Raw genomic sequence first — 16,500 nt, forward strand, 5'->3', positions numbered from 1 at the left:
TCATTTGGTAGAGTTAAACAGAAAATCCTTTCTAAAAAACAATTAGCTATCAACACAGTCCATAAGTTAGGTTGTATATGTTGTAAGAACTTTTCCTTGAGTTTCCAAAATCCTTTCTTCCATGATAACCCACATAAAGCATGGCTAGTGAGGTATATAGGGCAAAACACTGTTAGGCAGATGTACAGTAAGGGAAAAGTGCATAAACAAAGAATTCTTCCCATTTTCATAGAAATAACAGGTTACATCTGAGTTTCTTCTTGTTGATGTATCATTTTACTTTGGCAGAATCAAAATAAACCCATAGAAATGTCTTTGTTCAAGTCCCAGCAGCAGTGATATGTCTCCTGTGGTGGCATTCTCTGATGCCACAATACTGTATGGTCTTTACAGGAACTAAGGTTTTGTTTGTCCTCATGCGTGATTGCAAATGTCAATCAATGTAAGATCATACATCAAGCACCATGTCATACTGTTGTCCCTTCTTCCGCCTGCCACACTTATTGATGAGAACCACATACAGAGTCAAAAGCATAACCCAATAGCATACATAGAGCAACGTTCCAACAATTAGAACTGTCTGCTTGGAGTCTGAGAATGGCTTTTTAGATTCCTTATAAATGGTGAAAATCACACCACCCAGGAGGATTGTAAACCAAACTGAGACTGGAATGAGTCCTATGAAATTAACAACAATGGTTTTCCTTCCAGATGTGCCCCACCCAGCTTTGTTTATCGTTGCAATTGCAAACATCTTGGCGGGAAGTAAACTTGACATGTACAACACTGAGTAAAGGGACATGAAGACCATGACGATATTTCCTCTAAGGCAGCTGGCAAAGGATGATTTGATGAGACCTACTAACTGAACAGTTAACAAGAAGAGGAGGATGTTCCAAATTTTACCCCGGTAGAAGAGCTGGATTACCGTGGCAATGAGAAAGAAAGGGAAGAATCCAGTGATAACCGCTTCGTAGGTCATCCACAAGTGATGTTTATGAAACCACATGGCATTGTACAGCCACTCCCGGAAGTATGACTTGCTCCAACGGGTCTGCTGGTTTAACCATCGGAGGTACTCTACAGGTGTTTCCGTAAGGCACTTGGACCGAGCTGTGTATTTTGTTGCATAGCCCAGACTAAGCACTCTGTTCGTCAGATGCCGGTCATCACCAAAGCTGCACTGGCTGCCCATAAATTCCTGATTGTACCAGTCTTCCACAAATTCATGCAGCAACGAGTTTCTGTACATCCCCAGGGGTCCACTAATGCACTGGACACACCCAAAATAAGACTGACAGGCCCTTTCTATGTTAAAAGCCATCCAGTATCTCACACTGCTGAGGAAGGAGATCCAGGAATCATACTTGTTTAAAATCTGCAAAAGCAAGAAAATAGTAAAAGGTAAGCCTTAGTTAAAAATACCAACTTACTTTCAACAATAACAAATTCAAATAAATAAAAATATATGTATAATTCCTCTTAAAAAACAAAATCTGTACCATCCTGTGCTGGTCAATGGTTTAAGTGTTGATCTGCGCACCAAAGGGTTAAGGGTTAAGGGCATGTACCTGGGTTACAGGTTTGATCTCCCACCCTGGTTAGGGGAGGTAACAAACCAAAGTGTCTCTCATCCATGTTTCTCTCCCCCCACTTCTCTGTTTCCGTCCTTCCCTTCCACTCTCTCTGAAAATCAATGGAAAAATATCCTCCGGTGAGGATTAACACAAAACAAAAAATCCATACCTTCCTGAGGTTACTTAATAGAGTAAGGTTTATTTTGGCTTCTTTCCTCTATTTTTTAAAAGTAAGAGTTTTAAAATTCAGAGAGAGGAAGGGAGAGAGAGAGAGAGAGAGATAAAAAAGCATCAATGATGGGAGAGAATCATTGATCAGCTGCCTCCTGCATGCCCCCTCCTGGGGAGGGAGCCTGCAAACCAGGCATGTGCCCTGACCAGGAATCGAACTAACTGTGACCTCCTGGTTTATGGGGCAACACTCATAACCATTGAGCCACACTGGCCGGGTTCCTTCCTCTTTTTGACATAATTATATTTTAATGACTGTGATTCTATATTACTAGATTAATTTGATAAGTTGTGTGCATGCATTGGGACTTTCTGATGATAAATATTTTCTACTTCACTCTCTGTCCTCTTTTTGCTATTCCTTTTGTTCTTGTTCTATTATAACAGTGAGATTTTTCTTTTCTTTTCTTTTTTTTGGCTTTAGTTCTCAGTCCTAAATTCTTCTTCCAGACACTTTCCTGCCATCTAGGATGTGAAGGTTTTTAAGTTCTATTGCCTCCTGTTCTGGTTAATTTCCAACTCATCTAATCCTTGGCTATAAATTTTCCTTCTCTTCCTTACTATTTTGCAATGCCAGTGATAAAAGGGTTTGCTTTGGCCTCCCTCCAAAACTTGAATCCTGAAATAATGCTCTATGTAAAGGCTATTCAAAATTATCAGCTTTTCTTGGCAATATTTCTAAATTCTCCCCTGTCTCAATTTTGTTCTGTGTTCATCTCGATTTCACATGCTTCCTTTTTACCACCAGGCTACTTTTTGTCCATTGTAGTGCATTTTCTTTGCCTCCACTATCACCACGAATATATGACATGGATTATACAGCAACATAATACCTAAACTTTAAAGTAAAATTTCAATGTGCTTTTCACATTTTGCTAAAATCTAATCTCACATTTGCAAAAAACTCATTTTAACCTTCACATACTTCTGCATATTCATTTTCCCATTCCAATATCTGTTTCACTAATTATTTCTCCATTGATAGCAAATAATGTAAGATAAAGAATAATTAGTAAAAAATAAATAATTGGAAAACCCATTTATTAATCAATTGTTCCTTTATCTTTCTTATTAGTATAAATTTGAGTTGCTGTTTCTCTTTTCTTTTCTTTCCAATTTAGATTTTTTGATCAATCACAAGTTGGTCAGCTTTTAAAGACATAGGTATATGATAGAGAATCCATCTCTTGCCACATTTTAGTTTATTATCAACTAAATGAACTCTAACAACAGATTTTACCAAAACATTAAGTTATGGCTCAAGACCATAATTTATCAGCCACTAAAGACATGGATTATATGCTAGGACTAATCAAAGAAATCCTAAATTTTTTCAGTGAGCCAAAGAGGCAATAAACTGGGTTCAAGACACTTCCAATGTGTAATACCTGGCACAGAGTTTGGTGTGGTAAATGCATATTCAATGAATCAATGAATCAGAGTTCTACCAAAGTGACTGACTCAGGTAAAAGCAAAGCCATACTACACACCTGGACATCTCCCCCAACACCTCCAACCATGGGGTCTTCTTCTAAAACTTTTACCATCTCCACAGATGAGGCTGGGTCTAGCATGGTGTCTGAATCACAAACCTGCAAAAAAGAAGGAAAATGAGTTAAAGAAAATAAAGAATTATAAGAGTGATTCACCCAGCCAAAATTTTGCATATACTGTAAACTATGTCTTCAGCCTTCTGGTCACAAATATCACAGGGATGACAGTTGGTTATAGCATGACCAATACAAAGAGCTTGTTTTCCATCAAGTTCAGTATTTAAGTTATTAACATAGCTGGATAGAACAGCTGAAGTGATGTGCTAGGTATCCTATAGGGTAACCAGCTTGTCCCCATTTGCCATGGATGTTCCCAATTTTGGTCATGAAAAGTCCTTATCCCAAGGACTTGCAAAATATCTTGGGTTGATTGCTTTAGATGTCCTTTTTCTTTTTCAAATGCCTTAAGTAGGGCTTTTAGGCAACTTGTCCCTCAGGTTTAAATAATGATAGGATTACTCCCATGACAGTATTAAAAGAGACACACTTAACAATTATTCCCCCATTAATATGATGAATAAAAGACAGAAAATTCTCCTGCAGCCGGTGCATATTCTGAAGCAAGATGTCCATGACTTGGGCTTCACAGATGACATTGCATTAGAAAGGGAACTAGCAAGATATTCAGACCACCTTTTATATTCTAAAGTACTCAAGTATTCATCTAGACCTTTATGTATAAAAGCAGATGTGAATTATCTTATGTGGATTTACAAAAAAAAGAATTCTGAAACCAAACCACTATGACTTCACTTCAAGAAGATTATTTGGATTAAATATATGCCTGTAGACCCCTGACAGAAATTTCCACAGGAGGCCCAAGTGGACAGAGTCATAAACAGTACTTTTTCTGCACTCTGATTTCTGAACCAATTGGAAAATAAAATAAAAAAAAAGAATAAGGGAGATGAGAAACCAAAATATCACCTGTATACCCATAAAGCTGACATAGAGAATAGGCCTTATGTCTGTGGAAGAGCAGGATTCATAACGATGTTCCCCAGTATAAGAAGTATTACCTATATAGTCAATAGCATTGAAGGGAGCCAGCCTCCTCCTGCAGACACAGTGCATGCTCCTTTTAAAGGTATGGCAGATGCTTCTGCCATGCCTTGTCTATCATTGGTTTGTATTGGCTAGGAGGCAGGCAGGCCTGTAGGGAGGGTAGAGAAAGCAAAGGCAGAAGTCCAGTCTGCCTTTAGCCCACTTCCAGGAAAAAGAAAGAAGGAGAAGTTGGGCTAACCCTTCCTCCTTCCATACTCTATCAGATGAAGTCACTTCTCTCTTAGAGAGGAAGGAGTGAGACAGCTGGGAAAGGCTACTACCTTTTCTCACAGATGAATCATATCTGTGGATGGAGCTTCTTCCACAGGATCAAAGAAAATCCGAAGTAGGAAAAGTACTGCCACCTCTCTACTCCTGAATGAAGCTAATAAATGCTGTGTTCTCTTCTGGGGAATGCAGTAGGGTCTTAGTAGATAGCGAGTGATCAGAATGGACATGTGATGAAATGAACCAGTTTCATACCCCCAATCAAACAATAAATGACATGATTGGCAGAGATGGGGGTGTTATCCGTAATTCCCATTATTTTGCCATCAAGTCTGACTATTCTGAATGGATTTAATCAAGATTAACTTATTCATATCACCAGTATATAACTTTACAGTTCTCCAAACTACTTCATAAAAAAAGTAGAGATTTGGTTTTTCAAACAACAAAATGTAGAAATCTCAACATTTTTAAAAAAATGTGTCAATTTTACTAATAGCTACTTTTTTTCTGAAAGTAAATTTAGTATTAAGAAAGAATGTTGGTGAATACACCAATTTAAATGCATTATTGGAAGTTATGGTTAAAGGGAGTATATGAGGTTATCTATTTCTAAAAAGTGAACTAAGGTTAACTGATCACCTCACTGGACTCGGCTAAGTATAGCAATTTTAGGGTTAACTTCTGAATTTTTTAAATTTTACTTAATATTTAGAAGAACCCATTTTCTAATAAAAAACATTCATTCATTATTACATTCTACTTTGGTCCAGGATGGTCTCATTTACTTTAGTTTAGGGGATGGGGAGGATTTAGGAAAACAGTTAAGCATTAATTTTTCATTGCAGAAAATATTATTTTACTAATACTTGGATTTGCATTCATTCAGCCCAAGCCTCAGAAACCTAAACAAACTCCTCCAAGGCAATGCTTTGCCTCTGCCATGCCTTGTCTCTCATTGGTTTGTACTGGCTAGGAGGCGGGCAGGCCTGTAGGGAGGGTAGAGAAAGCGAAGGCAGAAGTCCAGTCCACCTTTAGAATCCAGCATCCTGAGAGTTTAGGGCCACACCCACCTCTATTGACTCAAGCTGGAAAAGGTAAAACCAGAAAGCTAAAATAAGACTAAAAACAACAGGAAGGGGGCAATCTAGAATTAATGTTCAAGTAACTCCGCCTGCTTGTAAGCATAAGCAGACCAAGGCAACTACCTCTTTGAAATGACTAAACTTGAATCTAACTTCTGAGGTTCTGCGTGTTTCAATTGGCCCTGCCCCTCCCAGTTTCCAAGAGCAAAGTGCCAGGAGCTCTCAGAGAGAGACTGTTTGCTTGGTGAGTTTAACTGCGTTGGAAAGGAAAGCTCTCAGAAATCCCTTGGAAAGGAGTTTGTTATAGTAGGTTAAAGAGCCTTAATAAGTTCAATTTCTGGATGTTATTTGGTGATTGAATGCCAATAGAATGCCACCAGCTATGAAGTCAGTAAAAGCATGTATGTTCATGGACCTACTATTATTATTTTTAGTGTGTAAAGAGTATGATTAGTAATAGCAAGAACAGGATTTCCAGTTGTCCCCTCACTGATTAACAAAAGGTATGTAACGTCATGAATGTTAGTTGCCTATTTAACTCTAGGCCAGAAGCTGTGGGGGAGGATACCCACCAGTTCACAGAGTTTAACCTCACCTGGAGAGACACTACTGGACATGATATGTACACCTGAAACTGTGAGAGCACAAATCACAACATCTTTCTGTCCACACTGAATGTGTCACTGTGATTTGCTTCCACCACATGGTCACTAGTCATAAGATTTCCCACTAGGAGATACGAAAGTGGAGCAAAGTCACCAAATTTTGACTAAAATTAGTGGAAAATGTCAAGACAAAGAAGACATTATTGGGAGATTCTAGCCACCTCATTTTTAACCACAAAACATCAACTAAAGTGCATGAGACCATCTTTCTTCTTCCTTCACTATCCTAGCCAAGAGGTAAACCTTCCTCTTTCCTATCTAGAACAGTTGAAAGAATTTTAAAAAAGGAATATCTTGTAACACAGGGAAACTCAAATTTCTATGTCCATAAATAAAGTTGTGTTGGAACCCAGGCACACTCATTCACTTTTATATTATCTATGGCTGCTCTCACACTAAAACAGCAGAGCTGAATAGTTGCAACAAAGACCACATGCCTACAAAGCTTAATATTTACTATCAGGCCTTTACAAGCAAACTTTGCCTTGGGACGAAAATAATTGGTTGCAGCAGAAGGGTTCTCTTTCCCAAAATAAAAAATAATAATAATGAAAAGTTGAGATTAAATATGTTCTAAGTCCTAATTTTAATTCTAGTAGATTTTTAAAAGGTTGCCTCCAACTCCATGTTATAAATAACGGTAATTGTGTAAAAAATGTAAAACATAATTAGATTTTTTTCATTCGCCAAGATTTGCTTATTTTAACAACAAATGCCCTCAGAATCAAGAAGCCTCAACCTAAGTCTGTGTCTGACTACCTCTATCACCATGAACAAGCCATTTACCATCATTGAGATACCAGGTGAGATAGCCTATAAAGTACTTTGTAGCCCTAACCGGTTTGGCTCAGTGGATAGAGCATCGGCCTGCAGACTGAAGGGTCCCGGGTTCGATTCCAGTCAAGGGCATGTACCTTGGTTGCGGGCACATCCCCAGTGGGGGGCGTGCAGGAGGTAGCTGATCGATGTTTCTCTCTCGATGTTCCTAATTCTATATCCCTCTCCCTTCCTCTCTAAAAAAATCAATAAAATATATTTTTAAAAAAGTACTTTGTAAATTACAAAAGACTGTAGAGAAGTATGCCATTAGCATTTAAGTAATAATCTTTACATGTTTATACTTCCTAAGTAAATGCATACCTAAAGAATCATGACACTCCTTACCACAAATAGATGGACCTATAGAGAAAATCTATCAGGAACATGGGAATTAATTACATATCGAGAATCTTTTGTGTCTAGAACTAACTATAATAATCATCTACAAGTTATTAGACTCTAAGTCCATTGCAACTTGTCTCAGTGATCTGAAACTTAAAATCTACCTCACTGTAATTTAAATAAAAATTTCCTCTAGAAATCACTTAGTCTACCAAATGCTTTTTAAATTCTAAGACCCGAGTCAAAAATGCCTAGTCTCTATGTATCACTTTTAAAAAATATATTTTTTAATTGATTTTTAGAAAGAGGGAGGAAGGAAGAGGGAGAGAAACATCGAAGTGAGAGCAAAACATTGATCAGCTGCCTCCTGCACGCCCCCTAGCAGAGATGGAGCCCGCAACTGGAGCATGTGGCCTGACCATGCCCTGATGGGAAATCAAACCAGCAACCTTTTGGTACACGGAATGAAGCCCAATCAACTAAGCCACACCTGTCAGGGAAGTTTCACTCTTTTAAAAACTGAGGCCCATAGCAAGTAAGCAACAGAGATGCATCTAGAATTCACATGTCCCCATTTCTAGTTCAGTGTGCTATTAACCTAAATCCTCTAAAATGAAGGATACAAGGAGACATATAACTCTCTCAACATCAGCCCTCAGAATATTTTGGTTGCTGAGACTTCCTAGTCAGAATAGGAACCAATCATATTGCATACAGTGGATGCTCATTACTCATGGTAGTTACTGTTCTACAGTTTCTGAGAACAATGAAGTAGCAAATACCGAAAAATTGCTTCTAGCAGGAATATAGGGTTAGCTTCCTCCAAGCCTCTGGTCACAACATTTTTGTCTACTGATCATTATCTAACCTTGTTTTATTTATGTTTAAAGACACTATATGAGTCATTAACATTGACTTCAAGGCCAATAGCCCTATTAAGTCTAAACAAAGTTCTCCTAACAAACATATTTTCTCCATAAAGCAATTGCAGCCTCTTGCTCTTATGCACACTAGAGAGCCCTTCAGGACTACGCTTGGGGCCATTTAAAACAGCTACATCACCAAAGGAAAAAAAGCACAAGAATGTGAAAACTAAAATATTACCTAGACTGTAAGGAAGTTACTTGTTTACAGTATAAAAGCTAGAACAAGAAGGCAAAGCATGGTCTTGTTAGAGTGAAATTTTTGCCACTCCACATGCCTGCAAATGATCACAAAAGTACTTGCAAACATTAATGTGAGGTCACAAATATGTTTTAGTGAGTGGCATAATTTACAAATGAAGAACCCATGAATAACGAGGGTCAACTCTTATGAATGATTTAGTCTTCTCCTGCTCAAAGGATCTTGGATATCTAGGGTACTGCCAAATTAAATAAAGGTCAACAGTCCAAATAAAATTGCCTCTTATATTCTTCCTTTTAGAGAATGTCCATGCTTATTGTATATTCTCTACCTGCTAAATCCCTAATGCACACATTGGGGAATATTGTTTTTTCCTTTGTTGCACAGACTGGTGGCCACTTATGTTGGCACTTATCTATGTTTGGTGATAAGAGATAGGAATGAATATAGCAATTATATAATCTAACTATTAAAGTCTTCTGGTATTGAATATTAAAAAGAACAAAAAAGTAAATATAATCCCAAAATTGTTTTTTAAAGTAAGGGAAAAACAGAAAGTTATACACCAAAAAGTACTAAATTTATAATCTATGGGTCATATATTTGTTACTGATGATTTTAATTTTGCTCATTGTGCTTTTCTATAGTTTTTATACATGTGTTTCTTTGTCCTATTTTGAAAGTTTCCCCAGAAATAATCCTGGATTCAAAAATGAAGACCTTCCTCATTCTCTTTCTCATTTCTTTCATCTTCTCTTCTTATTTTATTATTTGTCTTCTTCTGTTTTTCTCCGTCTCTGAAAGCAGCCACTAGCATCTTAGATGAATTTGCTACCACACTGGCTTTCTCCTAGACCAGCCTTGGGCAAACTACGGCCCGCGGGCCGGATCCGGCTGTTCTATCCAGTTCTCTTGCTCTCCCCTCTGCTCCTTTACTTTGAGTTTATATTAGTTCACACAAACACTCCATCCATGCTTTTGTTCTGGCCCTCCGGTCCAGCTTAAGAATCCATTGTGGCCCTCGAGTCAAAAAGTTTGCCCACCCCTGTCCTAGACTAAAGCTTTCCTCCATATTCCATGTCGGCATTAATTATTTGAGTGGCTTTAAGGCTGAGACAGTAGTCAGAAAGAGAAGTAGAGATAAACACTAAGAGGAATGGAGAGGTGGTAATCCTATATAATAAAGAGGTAATATGCAAATTGACCATCACGCCCTCACAAGATGGCTGCCTACGACCAGGCCAGCAGAGGGGTTAGTGAGGGATGACCAAATGACTGAACAAGCAGGCTGCATGGGGCAACCAGGCCAGCAGGGGGGTTAGTGAGGGATAACCAAACAACTGAACAAGCAGGCTGCGTGGGCCAACCAGGCCAGCAGGGGGGGGCAGTTGGGGGCGACCAGGCCGGCGGGGGGGGGGGGGGGGGGCAGTTAGGGGCGACAAGGCTGGTGGGGGGGGGGGTGCAGTTGGGGGTGACCAGGCTGGCAGGGGGGGCAGTGAGGGGTGACTAGGCTGGCAGGGGGGCAGTTGGGGGCAACCAGGCCAGCGGGGTGGGGGGCAGTTAGGGGTGACCAGGCCAGCAGGCAGGTGAGCGATTAGGAGCCAGCAGTCCAGGATTGTGAAAGGGATCCTGGATTGGAGAGGATGCAGGCTGGGCTGAGGGGACCCCCCCCCCTTCCCAGTGCACGAATTTCATGCATTAGGCCTCTAGTTGATATAAATAAATCCTTTTCTGGAGGAGACCAGAGGGAGATGACCCGGAGAGCTCAGGAGTAGAAGGTTAACCTGGAGATAGGAGGTGAGGTTAGATACCCTTGAACCTGTAAGTAGGAGGCAAGGTCATCTGTTAGTAGTTAAGCAGGGAGAAGTTTGGGTAGGGAGCTGGAAGAGTAATGAAGGTATGCAATAATAGGTCATGAGAGCAATAAGAAAGACATCTATCTATTCAAGATCAAGTGAAGAGTGCTGACCAGTGCCAAAGACCCAGCTGCAACTGGAAATTAACCATTTTGGTCATGTCTGCACAGTGAAGCAGTGTTCTCCAGCCAGGTTAGCAAGGATAGTGAACAGATGGTCAATTTCGTCCCCAGCCCTCATTTTCTCTTATGTATAAGCACCTGAACCTTGCTTGCTTCCTTCCTTCCCTAATAAACCTGAACTCCAAGTTTGGGGGTTAGTCACTTGTAATGCTTAGTAGCCAACATCCTCCTCCCTCTTTCTCCTTTGTCTTTCTGTGGCTTCTCCTCTGTTACTCTCAGACCCTGGTTCAGTCAGAATGTTAGATTGATAGTATGTTAGTTTGAACCTTATGAAATTCCCGTTGTTATAGGACATACCTGGTTAAATATTGGGGAATTTGATTGATGAGGGATGGCAGGATGGAACTACCTGGTTTCAGAATGCCACAAGGTGTGGTGTGTGTGTGTGTGTTTTACACTTCTTTGAGCACTTGAAATGGACCAAGAATCCCAGGAGGATTCAGCTCCCAGTTACCAGCTGTTGCTGGGTCAATCTCTCCTGAGGCTTCAGCCTGAAGGAAGGAAAGGTCTCCAGGCTGATTAGGACTCTAGCAGCAAGCCTACTCCAACATTTCATATTGTGTATTATTTTTTCCTGGACAGGCACAATGTCAGGTTGTCACGGATACAAACAAAATTCAAAACAAAAATGATGGGAAAGGGGATTTGGGAGGAGCAGGTTTGTAAGAAGGAAGAAAACCCACAAAATCATGTCTTGATTAGAAATGACAAGTGATTGTTTTAACTATAATTAAAAGCAAAATATCAACAGATGTTTTCTTATTTTACGCCCAGGGCATCATTTTTCAGTCCTATGCAAGTTCTCTAGTCATCCCTTCCTTTAAATGGGTCACTTCATCCCTCATCTAGGCCTGAAGTTGCAGAAGTAGGTATAAAATGTCCTGAGTTAGCTGAAACTACTTTAATTGTGAAAGTTCTAGAAATTAGGAGAAACTTAGGGATGAAACTCTATCATCTCCTTAAAAGAGATCAATATGCAGATTGGTATCAACTGAAGAAATGCCCCCAAACTCTTCAGATATTAACCCAAATTAACAGTTGTAGCAATTAACATGTATTATAATTTTTAAGAATAACATGATTATATATATATATATATATATATAAAAGCCTAAGCAACCAGGTGACCGGTTGACAGGTTGCTATGGTGCGCACTGACCACCAGGGGGCAGACGCTCAATGCAGGAGCTGCCCCCTGCTGGTCAGTGCGCTCCCACAGCCAACCTCCCAGGGCCGGCAAACCTCCCACAGTCCCTCCCCGCCAGCTGGCCAGCCCAGGTCACTGGCCAGGCCGAGGGATCCCACCTGTGCACAAATTCTTGCACTGGGTGTCTAGTATAATAATAATAATAATAATAATGATAGGAAACTTGTAATAATATTAACACCATCATTAACAACTTTTGCTACTTTTGTCATATTTTTTGAAATCATTACCTCAAAACCCTTGTAAGATTGGTTTCTTCTATCCAGAAAACTGAGGCTCAGGGAAATGGCCCTGCTCAAGTCATCCAGGTAGAAATATGTGGATTCAAACCTCAGTCAACTGACTCTAAAGCCAGTGCCCTAAGCCTTGGCAGGGTAGCTCAGTTGGTTAGAGCATTGTTCCTATATGCCAAGATTTTGGATTCCATCCCCGGTAAGGGCACATATAAGAATCAACCAATAAGTGGAACAACAAATCATTCTCTCAAAATCAATTTTAAATCTGGGGGGGGAAAACAACAAAAACAAGAGGCTGTGATCAGAGAAATGTACTCAAAGTGCTCAGGCAGAACAGGAAAAGGAATAAAAATAAATAAAAATTAAAAACACACACATACTAATTTAAAGCCAGTGTCCTTTCCCATGCTATTTTACAGACAGAACCACTAGGCATGACTTTGTGGCAATAAAGGCCACACGGTATATGGGGTCTTCTAACACCTAGGATGGTACTCTTAAGAGAAAAGGAAGATTTCTTAAACCTGAGACATGTCTTTCTTCTCATCTCATCATGGCCAAAATCTATGAGCATCCTAAAGAAAAAAAGCTTCAGTAAGAACTAGGAGAGGAGAAACCCTACAAGTGAGCAGTCAGGAAATTAACGAGACACAGCCCATCTAATTTTCGTGTGAGCAAACACCATCACAAATGCTTTCAAAGGTCAAGTTGCAGTGAGTGAGGTAATGCTGTTTGGGGAGTGAAATAAACATTACTTTAGTTTTGCTCTGGGAAGGTTTTTCCTTTTTCTCCCTGTTTCATATTTCTTTTCTTTCTCTCTCTGTTTTGAATTCGCTACCCTTTTCAATCAAAATCGTTCTCATCACCCTCATTTTGCCAGGTCTCTGTGAACACCGTTTTATAGCCTTCCTTTGGGTCTGCAGATTTTTTTTTTTTTTTTCTCAAGACCCTCTGCTCGGCAGACACTATTTTCTTACAAGGCTGGGAATTTTAAGAGTGTGGAAAATGACGTTGGATTTGACTTGGCAGAACCAAGGGGAGCAGAGAAGGGAAGGGGAGAGAAAGTAGGAAGGGTCTCCTGTTCAAAATAACCTTGATTTCCAACCAACAGCATTGCACAAGTTAAGCATTTTCATAGATAGTCTTAACAGTTTTACAAGGCTTTTCCCCGCCTCTTTCAAAATGTGCTTTCAACAGTCTTGCTGTTTTCAAATGCACTGAAAGGGGCACTGTGTTCAGAAGTGACAAGGATGGGCTATAAGCATATGACTGGAGAGATACAAAAGCTGCTTTATTTGGATGTATGTTTGCCCTGGCAGGAATTCGGAAACCTACCTGCACATAATCCACGCTTCGTCCCAGTGCTCTGAAGGCCGTGTACATGACTTCTCTTTTTCCACCCCATTTTTGCATGATGCAAATACTTTTGTTGGACAAGACCAACTGGGTGACATGTTGGGAGCTTTCTTTATGGGACTCCTCCGTCTCACCAGGACCCTTCTCGTGAAAGTTGTTCTTCCAAATATAAGTGGCTGACCTGTCCCTGCCCATGACTTCACTGAAGATGTCCATCATGTAGAGGTCATCTTCTGAGTTCCCATCTATGACCATGACCACTTTAATCCCAGGGTAGGTGAGCCTTTTCACAGATTGCAAACATTTCCGTAAGTAGTCTGGATCTTCTTGATACGCGGCGATGCAAAGAGCAACAGTTTTGTTCAATTTGATGGGGGTTTCTAAGGATTTTTTCATTTTTCGGTGCTCCAAAAAGGCAAACAGGCTTTGGATGATGAGGTGTGATGCTAAAAAGGCACCATACAGTCCAAAAGAGAAGTAGTAATTATCTGTTTGGATAAACTGGTAGCCAACAATATAAGCAGCTGTGATTCCAAGGAGGAGAGAGACTCCAAAAAGTGTGGTTCCAATTATTCTCAGGATACATAGAAACCTCTCACAATGCATCTGTAATATAATCAAAGATACTCTTGGTTAATGACTCTTGTCCCACACCTGTTGTATACATGGTTATCATTAGACGAGGAGCATTCAGGAGTTCTAACCTCGAGTTTCTCACTAACTAGCTGTGTGACTTTCTGCACCTCAGTTTGCTCATCTGCAGAATGGGAAAATAAGGATGTCCTTCTATGAATGACACCTCAGAGGGCTGTTTCAAGAAGCAGATGACATGATGGCACATGTCATTATTGAAAACCACAATGTGTTAAACAAATACATGGAAGCATTATTTTTCATGTGTTAGATCATTTATCTAAGGTAACACTCTATGTATGTGGTCATAGCTAGGTGTGAAACCTAAATTTCCTAGTGAGCCAGTCATCTTTCTTCCTACACCATGTTTTCTCCTCATCCCCCATACTGACCAGCAACAAATCCAGAAGAGATTTTGCTAAATTGCTCATGGCATTTCATCCTATCTCCAGTGCAAATCCCTCAGCTCTCACCCTTTCCATGCACCCAGCTGAGGTTGGAGATCAAGTATCCTACCTGGATTCTAGTACTGGCTCTTTCATCAACTAGCTGTGTAGCCTTTAGAGGGTCACTTTACCTCTCTGGGCCTCAGTTTTTTTAATCTGTTAAATGAGGGAGTTTAGACTCAATTATTTCCAAAGTCTCCATTGACATTAAAAATGTGTCATGCCTAGGTGTCCTGCACAGACATCTATCAAAGCCCCTGTAATTCTGCATTGCATTCTGTTTTTCAGATGGCTGTCTCCTCCTCCTCCCATCATCACTAACACCAGATGTGGATCAGGAACCTTACTGGTAAGTAAACAATAAATGTTTGTAGAAATAAATCATCAATTAAAAAAATAGCATCATGCTTAATTTCAACAGGTAACTTTCAGATTCTCTTTAAAAGCTATAACACATTAGACCTGAAACACATTTCAGCTCTTAATAGTCAATTTTGTACTCCCCCCTACAGTTTGTTTCTCCTGGTTAAGGCTGGAACAACTAGAATATAGGAGGACCATATTTCTGTGTTTTCCAAAGCATCTTCAAGCTTGAGCATAGAAGAGGTACCTGGTAGACCTTTTTATTTATTTTCTCTTGTTGGGTTTCTGGACCCAATTTCAATGTGTGTGGGGGAGGAGGTTGCCCACATATCCAATAAACAATACTCTGGTCACCTGTTGGGTGTCCTACAATTTAACTTAATTCTCACACTATCTGCCCTCCATCCCACAACCTTCTGATCCCAGTCCCAAGCTCAGATTGTTACCTTTCTGATTACTTATCATAGGTTCTTAAGACCCCCCTCTCCTTGGGTTTGATGAATTTGTTAGAGCAGCTCACAGAACTCAGGGGACCCATTTACTCACCACATCACCAGTTTATGATAAAAGGATGTAACTCAGGAACTCTTCCAAGAATGAACTGCAATGAGGAATTGATATAAAGGCAGTGTCCCCATCTTCAGTCATTCACACCAACTTCAGGGTTTTTATTATACTAGTATTTACATATAATGACTGTTTAATCTTTTTCTTTAATTCAACTAGTCTTTGAAAGCTGAGTTAATTTATTTTCAATGGAAACTTAGGCTCAGCAATTATCTCTGCAAAATTTAATGTTGGATATGCCATCTGTATTTCCCTATTCCACATTAAGGCTTAAAATTGCATGTCATAGCATTCAATTATCTTGTATTGTTATCTTGGTTGTTACTAATTGTGTGGCCACCACGTTGCTCTCAGCTCCAAGAGGCACCATTCCCATTCTAGTCCCTGTGGACATACACTGAGGTGGATCTGCATTACACTGAGTGTGGCTGCTCACCAGTGTGCTTCCTCCTTTGGAGCACAGACTGCTTGATGTGGCCCTGATGTTCCAGCCTTCGGAAACTGGACATGGGTCGCTTCCACTCGGGACTTGATACGCGAGAGAGTGGGCGTCCTGCAGTCTCTTTTCCTCCCACCAGCTCATGCTCATACCAACACGGTCCTAGGGCATTGCACAGCCCAAAGATAGAGCGAGCTTGATCCTTGAACTGCCAAATGGAAGGAGCCAGCCACCAATCAGGAATAGCTGCTGTGGAGTCTTATGCTATCAAGAAATAATTTGGGCGTTTGTTTACCCGCTCCAAATTTTGGGTTTAGTTCACCCTCAGAATATAACCAAGGTTATGCAATGCAGCCTAGAGACCAAGATTTGAGACTGTGAACATTACTTTCCTTTGCTATATACAGATGTCAATAATGACCCTGCACCAGGCTGCTCCAGGGAGCAAAATTAAAGTGTACAAGTGGTTTTTAAAAATGCAATGCATTTTAAAGTATTTGGCTAACAAGTAAGCTGAAACTAACGAACAAATGTGTGTTCTACTTC

General features: G+C 40.1%; 1 protein-coding gene across 1 annotated transcript; it reads right to left on the reverse strand.

The window, feature by feature from the left end:
• Positions 1-448: 448 nt before the first annotated feature.
• On the reverse strand, positions 449-14,112 carry HAS2 (hyaluronan synthase 2; the record flags this gene model as incomplete). Its single annotated transcript, XM_080646458.1, has 3 exons — positions 449-1,378; positions 3,299-3,400; positions 13,486-14,112. 3 exons carry the CDS (start codon positions 14,110-14,112, stop codon positions 449-451), a joined length of 1,659 nt encoding a protein of 552 aa, XP_080502584.1.
• Positions 14,113-16,500: the final 2,388 nt, after the last annotated feature.

The sequence above is a fragment of the Plecotus auritus genome (assembly GCF_963455305.1).
Source record: "Plecotus auritus genome assembly, chromosome: 11".
In the NCBI taxonomy this organism is placed as follows: domain Eukaryota; kingdom Metazoa; phylum Chordata; class Mammalia; order Chiroptera; family Vespertilionidae; genus Plecotus; species Plecotus auritus.